A 16,758-nucleotide genomic window follows, 5' to 3' on the forward strand; every position below is an offset into this window, starting at 1 on the left:
TGCCTTTTAGTATTCTCTGTATCTTGTTGACCTGTCTCTATATTCTCATTTCATTAGTAATAGAAGTATGGGTGCATGCTGCTGTGAATATCTTCTGATCTCTCTCTATTTCTTCTTCTTTCCCTGAAAGATATTCCAATTTCTGTAGCTCAAAAAAAGCTACACAGTGCAGGCTATCATTTCATTAATCATTTTTTCATCTAAACATGACCTTGATGCTAACAAAGACAAGGAATGAAATAAAGCACTGGTGTTTTTATTCAATTATTGAACAACTCCTGCACCATACTGGTAAAAAGGCCACAAAAATAATTGAAATAGACATAGCTAAAGGGTTGCTTTAAAGCATATCTTTGTCTCATGGCAATAAACAATCCTTTTTTAGAGCAATTTCTCACTGTTTCTTAAGAACTTAGGTTTGTGTTGGAAATAGATGTAATTTTATACTACACAGCTTTACAATAAGCTTTTTGATGGAGACAGATTTTAAAAATCTGCTATTCCATGTATGATTCAATTGTTATGTAATTTTCAATTTGCAGTTGAGCAAATAGAGAGTACTGCTCATAAATAATGTATTTCAGCTTAAAATTCAGATGACAGATTTAAATTATGCTAGGATATAGTAACTTTTTCCAGAGGTGTGTCAGTCCTGGACAGAATAAGCATTTAATAACATTAATTATGAAGCTTAAAGGTCACTGTCAGCAGCAGGCTTTGAGAATCCTGGTAGCAGCAACCCAACAATGAATCACTCTGTGTGTTTGAATATTTGCCAATAGCCTTTAAATTATTTCTTTACCCAATATAAGTTACAACAAGTTTTGAGCAACTCTGATTACGTGTATATTACTTTTAGCTCTAGTTATGTTAGGAAGCATGTGAAAAGGCAAAGTCTCTGCTGAGTTCTCATACCGTACTCAAATTCATCCCAATCCATGTTCATTACCTCAAACTCATTTTCTATGAGCAACCTAAATCAGTGTTGATATCGAAGAAGGGAACATTGAAGATGTGTTGATATGAGCAAGGAACAGAATAACCACTTTTTATGTAGGCAGTCACAGATATTAACAAAAAATACATCTGTGCACAGCACATTTATCACTATGTGCCCTGGCTCTAATGGTGAGGGTAAGCCAAGGGTGCAATTGTCAGCTCTAAAATTCAGACATGACCAATATGGATGGATTTTTCTGTTATTAAAACAAGGGTCTGGGCTTCTTTCTTAAAATAAGAAAGTTGTACAGAAGTTATTTTGTGTCAATAGAGTGTAGGCCTCCCCCTCTAAAATGAATTAATTGTTGATAAAGTTGGATTTCTTCTGTATGCCTTACAAAAGGAGTAGTTGAAAGAATAATACAGTCAGTGTGGGAAGTGCTGGAGGCACCTGATGGGCCTCTAATGACATGAATTAGGAAAAAAACCCCACATATATAGAATGTTTTCTATAAGCATATTGTACTAGTGGTTGCAGTGAGTCTTAACACTTGTCACAAAAATTATACTGAAAGACTGCCAAGATGACAGGAAAGTCTAAACAAAAGGGTAGCATTGTGAACAAGGCACCTGCATTTGTGTACCTACTGACTGTCCCAGGTGTTGATCCCTCACACAGCTCAGCTCCCAAACACAAGGGTTTCATGGCACTCATGGTGCTCTAGGCAGCCTAAAATGATCTGTATGAGAAGGAGCCTATAAAACACCCATAATCATCCAGACTACCAGTTAGAAGGCCAGGTGAGAGACTCTGATGTCTCAGGTGGTGTTGAATACCTGTGCTGAAATACGCTAAGAGCTCGATTCAGCTGCTGGACTGTGGCTGCCTATTGCATCTCGAGATACCCCAGAGCACCCCAGCTGGTCCCCACCACCCACCAGCAGCACATTGTGTTGCTAAGTCTTGTGCCACATCTCCTGGCTCCTGGGTACCCCAGGGCATCTCAGCTGACCACAACTGCATAGGACTGGGCAACTGTAAGAGTCTGGAGTGTATATTGGCAGTAATAGAAGTTTGGACACCCTCTTTTAGGTGTCTTCCTTTTGAACTAAATCCTACCTGCATCCTGTCTTTTTAGATGTGACCTTGTATTTTCTTATTTCCCTACAAGACCTGGTGTTTGCAGTATGAAAAAAAAAAAAAAAAATGAAACCTTCCTATAGTTTTCTAAATGGTACTGATTAAAAATTTCCCTTCTTGTTGAGAGCAGGATTCTTGGATTTGTTGCAGGAAAACTTTGCAGGAAGGAAGTAAAATCTAATCTAAGCTAATGTTTTAAGGTCTCTATAAAATACGTCTACTGTTAGAGTTTTATTATTTGTTTGCTTTCATTCATCTCCTTTCAGTCTCAGATGCAAGCTTGGCTAGGCTTTTCCCTAACAGAACCGTGTGTTTGTTCCTGCATGATGAATGGTTATTGTCAGCATCTGGAAACTTCAAAAGCCTATTGTAGAATTCTAACTATGTCTTCCATACAGCTGTTCACGAAAGTATAGGAGAGGTAATAGGAAAAACCAATACTTCTTTACACTGGCATAACACAGTCTTAAAAGATGCAGAGCAAAGAGGGGGATACAGAGACAAAATGTGTTTAGAACATATTCTTGAGACAATAATTTGCATGGTATTTTTTCACTGTTGTTATTACTAATTACAGGGAAGCAATTTTCTTAAGTATATGGGTGTGAGGGAAAACTCGATGAAACACAAATATGAATTTCCTTGTTGTCTTCTGAAAATAGAAGCAAGTTCAGAGTCTGTTTTTGCAGTGATACCACAGGCACCATAGACATGGTGGTGATATTACGTCATGTTCATCTACCGTGAATTCTAAACCACTTCATACAATCCAAAGACAAGTCTTCCTATCAATCAAATCTTAAAATATAATTTGAAGCAAAATGCACTTGTTTACTAGGATGAACTGAGATTATTTTTCTCATGTAAATAAAACACAATGCCCAGCTAACCCATTAGGAACCTTGTCCACCCTCGTTTCCAGTGGGGAAGTAGAACTATGAGCTAATTCTGAGGAAACAATGTACACAACAGCATCTGATGTGATCTCGTCCTTTAACAGTGACTTCAGACCCACTGGTGCCATTTCTGTCACTAAAAATTAATAAGAACTTTTAGCTCCTTTTAAAAGATAGGAGAAACTAAACTAAAGAAGTGTCTTAGTGTGTAATAATGTAGTATTTATTTATCCATTTGACTCAATGGATTGTTTTCTCCAAGGTTAAGATATGGATTCAGACATATCTGAAACTTTAGCATGATGGTACTGATTTTTCCTCCAAATGTTAATGATACTGATTTGCTAGTCAGAAGAATTTAAGTCACAATTTGAGTCCTTTTTCTACTAAGCAACAGAAAATTGTTTTTCACTTAAACAGAGAGAATATTTAAATCCTGATGCCCTTTTCTGCCTTTATTTTGGGGTCTTAAGCTACTGAGGAAGAGATGGAATATGCGATACTATCTGTGACTATGAAGTCCATGACTTGATTTTAGGACTGTAAGGATAGCTGCCACTTAGGGTTTGGCAGTGGGTACCTGAGACCCTTCCTGTGTTTAAATATAATCTCCAAGATTCATCAGAATGTACCTGGGGATGATAGTTTGAATATGAACAAGGGAAATCTCCCTCTATCATTTGCTGTATGTAATCCCATGATTCAAAAGACTTGGCTTTGCTGGGTTATCCAATGACAATACACCCTAAACTCCTGCTTCAACAATGCTCAATAGGAGATACAATGTAGGTCTTTACAGTAAAGACCTATGGAATAAATTTTCTCAAGCAAAAGTGTATTTCTTATCCATAATAATTCTGAAATGTCTTATGCTATGATGTATGAAGTTTTATATCCTTTCCATTCATTAACATTTCCTAACCCTTGGGAGCATCCCAGAAGTAGAGTTTATTTTCCTATTCAAGTGGGAAAGAGCTGCTTCACTGTGGTTTGTGTCATGAAGTGATACTATGAAACAGGAATGAGTTATTCTCTTTATGAAAACAAACTCTCTTTGTTGAATGTGAAGCACCCTTCATACTATCTCTGCTAGAATTCCTTTGCGAAGCTCTGCAGAAGTATTTTCTTTTTTTTTTTATTTTGATTAGTCAATGAATTACCAAAGGAATAATGCATTTGAGACAATATTTAAAACAATAATGTGAATTTTAGTTAAGTTAAATCATATAGCCCAACTGCAATCTAGATTGGCTGAAATATACCAGTAGTGAAGAAGAACATATTATTTGAAAACCCATGCTGAAGTAACTAGAAATGTCACCTTCTTCACTCCTAACTAACTGATCTGTTCCTTAACTACACACATACAGTAACTCTAAGATAAGAAAAACTTCATTAATCCTATTTTGTGACTTTTGTTTTCTGTAGTTTCCATTCCTATTTATTAAAACTACTCCCCTCATGCATGCTCTAATACTTAAATAGTGGTATTTGGAAAGGGGAATGAGCCCTAGTGCTCAGTGCAGCAGCAAACCTCCTAGTCTGTATTAAAGAAGACATCAAAGTAATCCCCTTAATGCACTGTATGTGTTTAGTGGAACAGACTTCTTATTTTACACTTCTGTATATTTCATTGAATGAATTGCATGGAATGCTGTAATGGTTTGCAATGCAACATGATCTAAAACATTGCATTTTTAACCCAAGGGGACCAGCAGGTTTATTCTTTTTGCATGTGCTTTCCCCTAGACTCTGGCTGCCCTAACAAGAAATTCAATAAATCTGCTTCCAAACCATCTTGCACAAGCTTTGCATGTCCAGTCTGGGCCTGAGGAAATTAACAAGCGAATAGAGCACACCATCGACTTACGGAGTGGCGATAAATTGAGAAGAGAGCATATCAAGCCTTTTTCACTGATGTTTAAAGACTCCAGCCTGGAGCATAAGGTAGCTGGGTCTTGGTAGCTGCATTATTCGCAACTCAAATTGTGATAAATGTTCACTGAAGCAGAGAAGCTGTAGGTTCTGGCTTGCATTGTTGGTTTTCTTGTTTTGGTTTTATTTTCATTTTCTTTCAGTTCTCAGAAGCTGGGATTGAGCTAGAGTTCATAACACATGGTGTCATGATACAGGTGTTATAATGCTGCAATGACTGCATTTCACTGTTGGAAAATAAGTACACTGAGCAAACTTGCCTTCTGAAAACAACATCCATTTCCTGTGTTCCACTTGCTGTTGAGTATAAGCAGTTTTCTGTCAGATGACAGGTTACTTTGGCACTAACAATGATTGAGCATGTTAATAAACTGACATTCTCTCATTAAAAAATATATCTATATCTATATAGATATTTTACTTTCTTTTAGTCATAGAATCCCTCTGATATCTTCTAGGCAGCTGCTTTGCGTATTTCAAGTCAATACTAATTTTTCAAGTCTTTGTTTTAAACATCCTTTTTTAAAATTTGCTTCTAAGAGGTCAATATTGTTTGTGTCTTCGTTGCTTCTCAACAGCAATATGATCTCACTAGTTTCTATTTCAGTCTACATCCAGATGTAAATTATAAATTTAAAAAGACAAGGCAATGGGAGAATGTTCCTTGAAAGCTGATGGCACGGGGTGAGGTTGCACAGATCTCAAATAATTTCATTGACTTGTATGCTACTACAGTGCAGCAACAGGAGGTCTGCAATATGATGTGTACCTGACTGAAAAGAAATAAAAATAATGGGGAATTGGAAACACAGAGGCTCACTCCTCCATCATCTCTTTAACCTCCACTGGAACACAGACTTTTTCACTTGACTTATAGTAGACTAGTCCTCGAGAAGTCCCGGTGGTGAGAGCTTGAAGTATATCTAAGGCCTTATTGCATAAGCAATCATGTAGAAGGAAAAGGAGATGTTGTGAGGATTTTTTTAATTAAAATATTCCATTTCCCCATGAGAATATTTATAACACTGAGACACAAGGCAGAATACCCAAAGCCAAATTATCCACTAATAATTATCTACTGAAACAGAAGATATAAAGACATTTCTTTCAGTGCAGTCATCATGCAAAGCTAACAGGGATGCAGAGGAAGAGAAATCCAAGAGTGCCAATATCAATTATCAATTATCAGCCACAAAAGACCCCAAACCAAACCAATCCAAAACAAAAAAACAAACAAAAACAAAAAAAAACCCCACTGCCACAAAACACAACTATAACAGAAGTGTGGATTTCAATTTAAATTCAGTTTAAGGAGAGGAAAAAAAGAATCATGCTCTAACACAGGTCAGATTTAAAATATTTATAAAGGTTTTAATTGCATCTAGATGACAAAAGGTCTATTGAAAAGTTAACATTTTTAGTAGGTTTGATACATTTTCTTCCCAGTATGACATTTCCAACAGAAAACTGCATTGCAGTGTTTGGAAAGTGATGCTTTTGTTCAGTATTTCCTTAGGTGTTAATCCCCACCAGTAAACACACGTAATAGAAGCACAAAATCTTTCCAGTAAAGTTGACTGAATTCTCTTTCTGTTCTCTAAATTAGGCTGGTTTTTCACATTTCACAAAGAAGTAAAGTTTTAAAAAGGATCACCACTGCTTTATTTGCTCTGGCACATTTGCTCTATCCAACCTCAAACAGCTGGATAGCTGCTGACCAGCAACCTCCTTGCTTCTGTCCAAGATGCTGGGACATCATGAGTATGCTCAGATAACAATGGTGAATGCAACAGGATACAAAGGGATGATGTGGATTAAGGAGAGATGAATCGTAGTGTCCTCTTGGTTGTAGGAGCAATGTCTGGAGGGACTCCGTGGAAAATGTCCCTTCCCTCCTCTTTTGCCTGTGCAGTAATTACAGATTTGTCCTCATAACCTTGGTGTTTAACCATAGTCTACAGGCAGACATGAAAAAAAGCAATATTTGAATCATTTTCCTACAGAAAGTAGCTATTTCCCCCATGATATCTTATGTCACTACCACTTTCTCTCTTCTTCCTGCCCATTTAGGAAACAAACCAAACTCAGGTTTGAACTGGAATCTTGTAAAGCTCTTCCAGCAGCCTTTTTCCTCTGCTCTCCCCACCCCTAACATTTCAGTCTGGAACTATGGTTTTTTTCCTGGCCATTAACATTTTGCAACTGTTTACCTGACCTTCTACACCAACATCCTGAGCTGTTCCCTGCAGAGTGGCTGATAGAGCAGACAGTGCGTGTTTAGTGCCCTCCCATCTCCCACTGCTGTTCCTGTTTGCTGCCACTCACCCTCCGTTCAGCACAGTGACAGCTTGAAGTCAGAGGGAGCTCTGGAGTAAAGTAACTTTCCCCACACATACTCTTGTACCCTCTCATTTAGCCACCTTGCTTTCAGGCAGAGCTGGCATATGCCTAATACTTATTTCTGTTATCTCTAAGTACCTCTTACCCCAGACTTTACAGTTTACAGTAGGCAGAAGAACCAGTACCCATGGCTGAGATACTGGTCAAGAAGTGTTAACCTTATTCAGTGAGAATTGTGTTAGTGTTCTGTACCTCAAATGACAGAGAAGTGAATAACCATATGAACAATAAACTGTATTTCTTCCTCCTGAACAGGACTATCATCATGTGGGATCATGGGGTGACCTGAATAGATCTGAAATGTCATACTGGACTTCTGTTTAAACAGTTCAGATTGGTTTGGGATTTTTTCACTATCAAACAATTGCAGACATCAGGTTTACACTGGTAATGAAATTTCTGTTTTGCTTCCTTTGAGATTTCAAAAGGTTAGAAAAAAATCCCAAAATAATTCTGGAATCAGCATGCCCAAAACTACCATGGACCACAGATCCTGGTTTGCACTGATTAAATAACTAGTATATCACATCAGTTTAAGCCACTGGGACATCATCTCAGTCTTCTCTCATTGCTCTATGTCCTTCTCAGTGATAGAATAAATCTGTATTCCACAGCAAGCAGTAGAGGTTACATTAGTGAAAGGATTATCTCCTTGAGGCAGTATGTGCATTTCCACGTGAATTCTTTAATTCTCTGTTTTTCATAGGAGTTGTGCATGACCCCCACCTGGTATACTTTACAAATCCTTCACTCAAATGGACTAGTCATTACTAACCTTTATTTCCCTCTTTATCACTTTTATGTCATGTAGAGACAATTCACTGTCAGTTTTGCTAGAGGTTCTTTTCACAAATAGCATGTAGGCTGATAGAGCAACTCATCACAGGAGAGTGGTTCTGATAGTGGCATGTAAATATATTAAGAGTTTCCAGATATGTAAAAGCTAATAAGGAAAATATGCTACTACTTCAAATTATTTCAATAATTAAAAGATATCAACATGATGATTTACCTTAATAGCAATGACTTGGAAATATCCATACCATGTCCTTTCTTATAAGATAAAGCATAAGTACAGGGCAGGGAATTTACATGCTTGTAGGGTTTTGTTAAAAAAGTTTCCAGGCTAAAGATTGGATTAAAGATAAAGACATTCTAAGTCTTCCTGCATATTTGTCTCTGGATTATAAATCAGACTTGTCTTAGAGGTAAATCATCTATATATTTTCTGCGAGATGAGCACACTGAAAATATCAAAAGGACTTTGAATTTCATAGTACAGGTTTTCTTAGTTCGAATAGTAGACCTAAATATCTGGGTTTCTCTGTTTCAGAATTTCTGATGAGTAAGACAAATAGAAATTAAATGAGTAGAGGAACAATTTTGTTATTTCTGCATACTGTATCCCAGCAGACATGGGCGTTACCTCCTTCCTTCAACCCAAAAACTTCAAGTTCCAAGGAGGTCTGCAAGAAACAGTGGGCAAACTCTGTGACTGTTCAGCAACTTTTCTACCACTGGTCAGCAACTAGATCTGTGTCTACCCTTTAATCTTCTCTGGAGTTCATTTCTTCATCTGCCTTGGACTTCTTGATACATCTTATTCTGTCCCTCACCTGTATTGCAGAAGCTTTTTCACCATTGCTCTGAAGATGAAAAAAACATGGTCTCCCTTTTCATCCATAAGGTCCTATCTGAGTCAAAATAGCAGTAAGAATAAGCCCAAAAACCTTCCTCCCCAGTGCACATTTTCTCTAGGTGAATATGTTAAAGCCTCTTGTATTACCAGCACTCCCCTTTCAAAGAGCTGTGGGAAAAAAAGGAGGGGTGGGGAATAAGCAGCATTAATGAGCAGAGGGAAGTTTGGCCTTTTCTCACACAAGCTCAGTTTCAGCCAGCTGACTGGGCAAACCAGAAGGCAAACTATTCCCCCCCAGCAGTGCAGGTGAATGGCTCAAGCCCCACAGGAAGCAGAGTGAGCCTTCACTAAGCCATGAGCAAGTCACTCCAGTGCAGGAAGGTCTGCAGGATGTTGCAGTGAAGGTTTTCATTTCAGGTAAGGTCACAACACAATTCTTTCTGCCACTCTACATGGCTCCAGTTAGCTACATGCCTCCCCATGCCTTTTGAAGGGCCTTGAGGCTTAATCAGTCCTTCAATTACTTATTCAAGTCATTAAGGGGTAGACTGCTACAGAACTACCATGTTTATCATTTATGTCAGTGCTGCCCAGGGATGCCAACAATTCCTCAACACAATATTGTTACTGATTAGAACACAGCATCCATCCTTTTGACATAATGCTCAACACAGCAGGCCATTCTATGTTTGTGTTTCATTCATTTAGTTTGCTATAATTTCCCTATGGAACAGTTGGGATTTCATGGTATATTTTAGGGAACACACCTTTCTTTTTCTCTAATCAAAAAAAGCCCTGGTCTATTATTTACACAGACTGATGCAGTTGTGTTTTCCTGCCCATGAAATCAGGGCCAGTGCCTCTGTGCTTACAGCAGCAAAGTGAAGTGGAATTGCCTGTGAGCACTATCAAAAATAATGTTAAAGTGATACTACCAACAGCAGAGACAAGGTATAATCACAGGAGAGGAGGACTCAAAATGAGAGACACCAACAAATAAACCCTCTCTCTTACTCATAAGAAATGGGAGTAGGAAAAAGAAAATCCTTTTTCCCATTTCGGGAGCTTGAGACTGCTTTGACCAGAAGTTTATACCTGAAATGAAGTCCCTACCAAAGGTCCACGTAGAGAATATAGCCAAAGTCTAGATAGGATCTTCCTTCAAGAGCAAATTAGCTAAAAAATCCAGCTCATAGCTGAACTCTCTCAGTATTTGTCATTGACATATTTCTTAAGTGGTTTTACTTTTTATCACTTATAATGCTTTCTAGGCATTTATAACAGCAGTTTGCCCTATTTCCAAATTGCTGAGGAAAGATGTGTGTGATATCTCTGCCTCTGATTTCCTTTTGTTCTGTCCAAGTAACTCTTAATCCCTTCAAAACCGAAAGAGTTAAAACAAAATGGAGTTATTGCTCAGAGGAGGAAAAATTATTGGGGCAAGCCTCTGTGGGATTTCTTATAAGTTGAAGAAAATTTAGTGGTATACATATAGGATAAAGAGAAATACAAAAATAGGTCTATGGACTATTCTTCATCTTCTGTAAACAACTTTTACAGAGTTTAACTGAATCAGCAATGATAAATACCAGCTGATGACTTGGTTAATGTTTCCACTTTAACTGATACACTGTGGTTTTTGGATGTATCTGTTACTCCTTTTCTTGGTAATTGCCATAAAAAGGAATAGCATTTTCAGTGGTTTGTTATGCTGGAGAAAAATACTTTTTCAATAAATTTTCATAATAATGCATTTCAAAAAGTCTTTTACATAATAATATCTTCATTTTCTCCTTGGAGAATGCCCATATTGCCAGGTTTCTGCAGAGCCCCTGAAGAAGTTAGGATATAGGGATCATGACCCAGATCCCAAATAGTCACAGAATGTCCAAACTATGTACTTTTCTTAAAAAAGAAGAGTAAAAAAAAAAAAAAAGAGTGGCTTCAATTTAGCCAGCATGGAGACACCTCTGTGCCATCATGCATGAAGATGACTTCAGCGTTTGTCTTCAGGTGAAGAAATTTGTTATTACTTATTTTATTAAGTGCTTAAATATTAAGTATTTAGTATTCTGCTCAGCAGCACAAGCTTCTAATATTTTCCTGAGGCTTTTTAAAGCAAATAATTCTGAAGTAGAAAAAGTTTGTTTTGCAAATTACAGTGTTTCGTTCTCTTGGTTAAAATATTGTACCAGCTTATTAATAATGTATTTATTGTGTTTAATTTTATAAAACAAATTCAAGTTTATTGATTTATTAGCTCTTCATGCTACTTTTCTCGACATCTCCCACATACATCAGTCTTTATAAAACTACTGCATGGGTTAACAGCTAATTTACTCTTCTGTGTTTGTTTTTTTTATTCTAGTATTCTCAAATGCGGGATGAAGTATTCAAATCAAACTTGGTGTGTGCATTTATTGTTCTTGTATTTATCACGGCTATCCAAAGCTTACTTCCTTCTTCCAGGTAAATAAAGAAATATATCTCTATATATCTTTAGGCATTCCTGGGGAGACAGCAGGATAGCATTTCTAGGATTGACGTGCAATGAACCGATAAAATCTGCTTGTTCCCCAAAAGTGTTTGGTAATACTTTTTTGCAATATTAATGACTTTTGTGTCACATTTTCTGCAGCCTCATGTTTTCAACTGAGACAGCAGTATCTACTGTTATTATGTTGTTGTCTTTTCAAGTAGAACAACCACTGAGATAAGTGGGAGCTTTGGGTTACAAAAATTTGACACAGTGTGCCCTGGTGAAACAGGATCCAGACTTATAACAGTGCCTCTTTGCTACGTGACTGGTAACCACCTTGGGTATCAGTGGCTCTTTTGGGTTTGTTTCATACATGCTATGTAAGAAAATTGTACTCTCTGTTGCTGATAAAGTGTATTACCCAGTTGAGGGAAGGCAATCTTGTGCTATTAAGAAGCAAGGAGCTGATCTGGTAGATCTGTTTTCACTTGTTCTTTTCTCTGAGGCTCACCAAGCAACAGCTTTCTGTCAAGGTGATGAAAATGTGACATAGATGAAACCTCTGTGTCCTCATTTCAGAGTCAAACCTATCAACTGGTACTTTTGTCTACTGTTTAACAGTGAGCACACAAAAGTGTGGGCAAGGACTGAGGTCAGTTTTCTAGAACAGGACTGCCACTTTAAACAAGCCTCTGGTCCCATTTGGTCTTTGATAGAGCAAGTGCTAAAATGGAAATGCCCAGATGAACATAATTCTCAGGTGGTTTCCAACACTCAGATGAACCTTAACTTACCACTGACAGTAGAGTAACTTTAAAAATATTTGTATTAAGAAATAAGACATTTATTGTGATACAGTAATGCAGCAACATTCCTTGGATCATCTCTGGAAGACCTGATTCACCAGGTTTATGTCTAAGAACTCCAAGGTGGTGGTTAGGTGCAGGCAGGCAACTACATGTTATAACAGTGGCATCCCATGTGTTTTGTAATTCTCAGCTGAGAAAATACCCTGATCTTCTACTGTTCCTTATGTGCCATGTTGCTCTGATACTAGTAAGTTTGCCTGCTTTTTAAAGTTCTTCTCCCAGTACACATTCAAATTTCTTCACTTTTAGTAGCTGGTTTTGGTTTTTTGTTTGTTTATTTGCTATTTTTTTCCCTCAATATGTACAAGAAAATTTATGGATCTGATTAATCTGATTTCCAAAAAGATTTCTGCTGCTATATCTATCAAAATACATTTTTTTATAACTGGACAGGTTCGTCTCTGTTAGTTCTGGTGCTGTTGTGTGTCTGGTGCCATTGAAATTAGGGGGAAGGAGTCACACAATCACAGTGCCTGCAATTGCCTCACCTCCTGGTTTCCTATCTTGCCAGTAGTCTTTTCCCTGTAGACCTTTATGTCACTAAATGTTAAAGAGGCTGTAAAAGCAAATAGCTTGAAAGGAAGATTAGATAAATTCCTACCAGAAAAGTTCAGCAGAGGTTTATAAACAAAAATATGGCCTTGGCCTCAATGATGCCCTTAAAGGTTGATTGCTGGAACTAGGGAAGATATTTAGGGAAAGGATATTTACCACTATCCCTTTTGTGAGAGAAATTTTGGAGCCACATGGGTGTTTTATGGCAGTTCTTATGTTCTACCAGGAACTGAAGATCACTGACAAGGTCTTAAGAAGGCAAATTTTGCTCTTGATTTTTCAAATTCTGACACTCTGCTTCAAAAAATGTGTTTCAGTTTTTAAAAAGCATGCCTGTCAACAGATGAGCAACCCTAAAATAACAGGATAGGAGTTTTTAGTGAGAAAGTTTCAATATGCTTAAACATATTGAATGAGAAAATAATCTGGAAGTTAAAATTTCCTCAGTTCCAGTTCTAAAAGCAACTCAAGGTATGAGTAAATGAACCAACTATTAGAAAGTAAGACAAGATTTGGATTCAGAGAGTCTTTCAGATAAGTGCATGATCACATGTTATACCTCTGGTAGATATCAGAGAAGTAGCACGGTGGAAAAGCATGGAGATAATTTCTATGAAACAACTAACTATAATTCTCATGTAAGAATTTTTCAGTGAATGCTTCAGATTTCTGTTGAAGAAGGATGAAATTTTGTATTTGCTTAAGTAGATGTGAGAATATTTTTTTCAGTTGAGTCTTTTGGTGATTTCTGAAAATTTGGTGAAAGAAAATATTATTTAAATCATCATAAAACATATCTTACTAAGGTTCTTCAGGGAGTTTCCCAGGTAGCTGGTCTTAGTCTGTGTGTTAAAGAAGGGAATCACATATGGGAGTCTCAGAATTTTATCTCAGCTTACATCTATCTCCCAAAGGATAAACATTTGATCCATTCATACTTTTTTGCTGACAGGGCAGACACATCACTGAATTTTAAAATCTTTGCAATAGTTTTCATTCTTTGAAATATTGAGCTGGGTAAATTACTCTAAGTGAGATAAATTAATGCCATATTTCTACTGTAATTATCCTCTACAAAACCATTATGTTAAATTGCCAACCTTGCAGTGATTCATCTGCTCCATCTGAGAGGCCTGGGAGTTTCATTCATTTCCTGCAATGAACTTTTTATATGCTCATAAGGGCCATAGATCATACTAGAGTAGACTGCTGAACTACTCTTATTTCTGTCAGTTTTTTGCTGGGTTACTCCTTCGAGGGGAGAAAACCACATTTCAAACTGTTGTTCGTTTAAACACCTGCATCTTCTGCTTTACATAATGTTTCCTTCTAGTTCAAGTCTTGATTTAAGACTGTACATGAGGAAGAGGGAAGGCAAAAGCTCATCTCAAACTTCACTTGATCTTGGCAATAACTGAACCCCTAAAGAGAAAACCATTTGGTCTTGAATCTCTTCTTGAATGAAGGGGTGATCCAACCCAGAGTCCTAGTTCTGATAGCAGTTCATGGACAGAGGAGTATTATGTTTTTTGTTCCAATTCCTCTAATCTTGTCTATATGTTCTACAGTACTTGATCCTATCAGCGTACTGTCAACATCTTAGCATAGATACTGGATTGGTCATCTAGGAGGTCATAGTGCTCCAGCTTCAGTTTTGTTTTTACATTTGTTTACATTTGTTTTACAGGCTTAAACAAGAGACAAACCCATCAGTCTTCAGTTGAACAGATACAGTAGAAGAATTTTTGTTGCCTATATATTTATTGTGAACAAATAAAAGGCCACAGTTTCTCAGGCACCTGAAGAGTTTATGCTGAATTTCGGATTTATATCTCAGATTTGGGTCTCTAGATGATCCCTTTATAGTACCTTAATTCAATAGCATGGCTCTTACATATAGAGTTTGACAATCCAAGATAAGAACTCATGTTTAGTGTCCTCAGGCCTGACATCTTGAGGCTTGATCCTAATCTTTTTCAAGGCCTTAATTTGGTTTCATTTAGAGCTGTGTCAGGTTAGGTCAGCAGAATCAGTAGGCTATATCTGCATATATAGTCTGTCTATATATATATATCTAAGATATAGTTAGAAACTATCAGTTCCAAATCAGATCTCAGTCATCTGGCTTTGTAAAGCAGGAAGGTTGTTGCAAAATGCTGCTGTACTGTGGGAGACTGAAGGAATTGATCTCACATTGCTGTCCCTCAGTGCAGTGTCTATAACTCAGGTTCAAAGAATAGCCACAGGAGAATGGGTCAATTTCAAGATGCCTTCTACCTGCATAAATCTAGGAGACTGCTGTGCACTGAGGTGAATTGTAATCTAAACTGCACAGTTCTCTTGCTGAGGTCTCTTGGCTCCCTTGACTAGTTCTCCATGAACATATTGTCCAGCTTTTCTCTGGATTTATTGACTATCTCTCCCTCATCTTTCAGAGGGCTGTAGCACCTCCCTCATTAAGACAGGCTGAGAGATTTGGGGTTGTGCAGCCTGGAGAAGATTCCAGGGAGACCCTTCAGGACCTTCCAGTATGCAGCCTGGAGAAGATTCCAGGGAGACCCTTCAGGACCTTCCAGTACCTATAAGAGAGGGACTTTTTACAAAGGCATGTAGTGATAGGACAAGGGGGGATGGCTTTAAACTGAAAGAAGGCAGATTTAGATTGGATATTACAAATAAATTCTTTACTGTCAGGGTGGTGAGGCTTGGGAACAGGTTTCCCAGAGAGGCTGTGGATCTCCCATCCTTGTAAATGTTCAAGGCCAGGTTGGATGGAGCTCTGAGCTCTAGTGGAAGGTATTCCTGACCATGGAAGGGAAGTTGGAACTAAATGATCTTGAAGGTCAAACCATTCTATGATTATATGATTCCTGCTTATTTTCATAGTCAGAAGCTGCTCTCAAGACATCATTGCATTGTGTCTCTTCTTGGTAACTTTGGGACTTCCAGCAAGTCCTGAGAATCTTCCCACAAAACTTTTAGTTGCACAGGATGAAATCTGTTTCTCCTGCTCCAAACTTTGTTTCTTCATTCTTCACTCTTTCTTTTATAATACAGTTTTTTTCTGCTGCATATTTTGTTTCTTCTTTCAAAAGCAATCTTTACTTCTGGGTAATCTGCTGGAGAGCATGGGACATTTTAGGAAGCGTCCGGAGTGTCCTGTATTCAACTCACACACAAAACTTTGACAAATCTTGTTGGAGTGAAATGCTGACCCAAGTGAAAAAACTTTTCATACCAATGGTACATCATCAGAACAGTGTCAAAGCTAATATTACCACATGGAAGCTCTCAATGGAAGTTAATGTGTAATTCACCTGACTTCAATTCATCTGGGAACAGAAGTTCCATGTTGATTTTTTTCAAATTTTATTTCAATATGTTTAAAATATAGTTTAGTACTATGAAAAAATATAATCTTATGCATATATATTTTACTTACGGCAGTTCAGATATTTTCCAAATGAAAAACTCTCTGTTAGCAATAGACTTGTTTTCTATCTGTTATCTTTTTAACACATTTTATTTTCTGGACTCTTACATTACAAATCTCATTTATTCTGATGTTCTGAGAGTAGTAGCTGTATGTATAAACCATAGCTGCATTACTGTAAATTGTTTTGAGTCTTACATTTTGTTTACAAAATCTTATATTTTGATCATACTTCTGTGTTGGCTTGATTAATTTTACCAGGTGATAGACAAGAACATTTGACGCAAATTGCATATTATTCCATCCTGATACTTTAAAGGAGGCATTGTCTGTTTGGACTATCAGAAAGGAATCACTTTTAAGCATATATTGTCTTTAAAACCACTAGATTTAATGTACCTGAGTTTCAATAATAACAGCTGATTTAAGGCATTAAAATTCAGAACATTCTTCTAAAGTTAATGTTCAAAAT

General features: G+C 37.3%; 1 protein-coding gene across 2 annotated transcripts in view; it reads left to right on the top strand.

The window, feature by feature from the left end:
- The window catches only part of ADCY8 (adenylate cyclase 8), a 122,291-nt gene that overhangs the window by 76,454 nt on the left and 29,079 nt on the right, over positions 1-16,758 (top strand). The window contains exons 8-9 of one of the 2 annotated variants that reach the window (XM_050307046.1): positions 4,726-4,923; positions 11,319-11,419. In XM_050307046.1, coding sequence (XP_050163003.1) covers positions 4,726-4,923; positions 11,319-11,419 — 299 coding nt within the window. The remainder of the gene's footprint in view (positions 1-4,725; positions 4,924-11,318; positions 11,420-16,758) is intronic. The other variant, XM_050307055.1, reaches the window with a different exon arrangement.

The sequence above is a fragment of the Myiozetetes cayanensis genome, unplaced genomic scaffold, assembly GCF_022539395.1.
Source record: "Myiozetetes cayanensis isolate MyiCay16 unplaced genomic scaffold, myiCay2020 scf1, whole genome shotgun sequence".
Classification (NCBI taxonomy): Eukaryota; Metazoa; Chordata; class Aves; order Passeriformes; family Tyrannidae; genus Myiozetetes; species Myiozetetes cayanensis.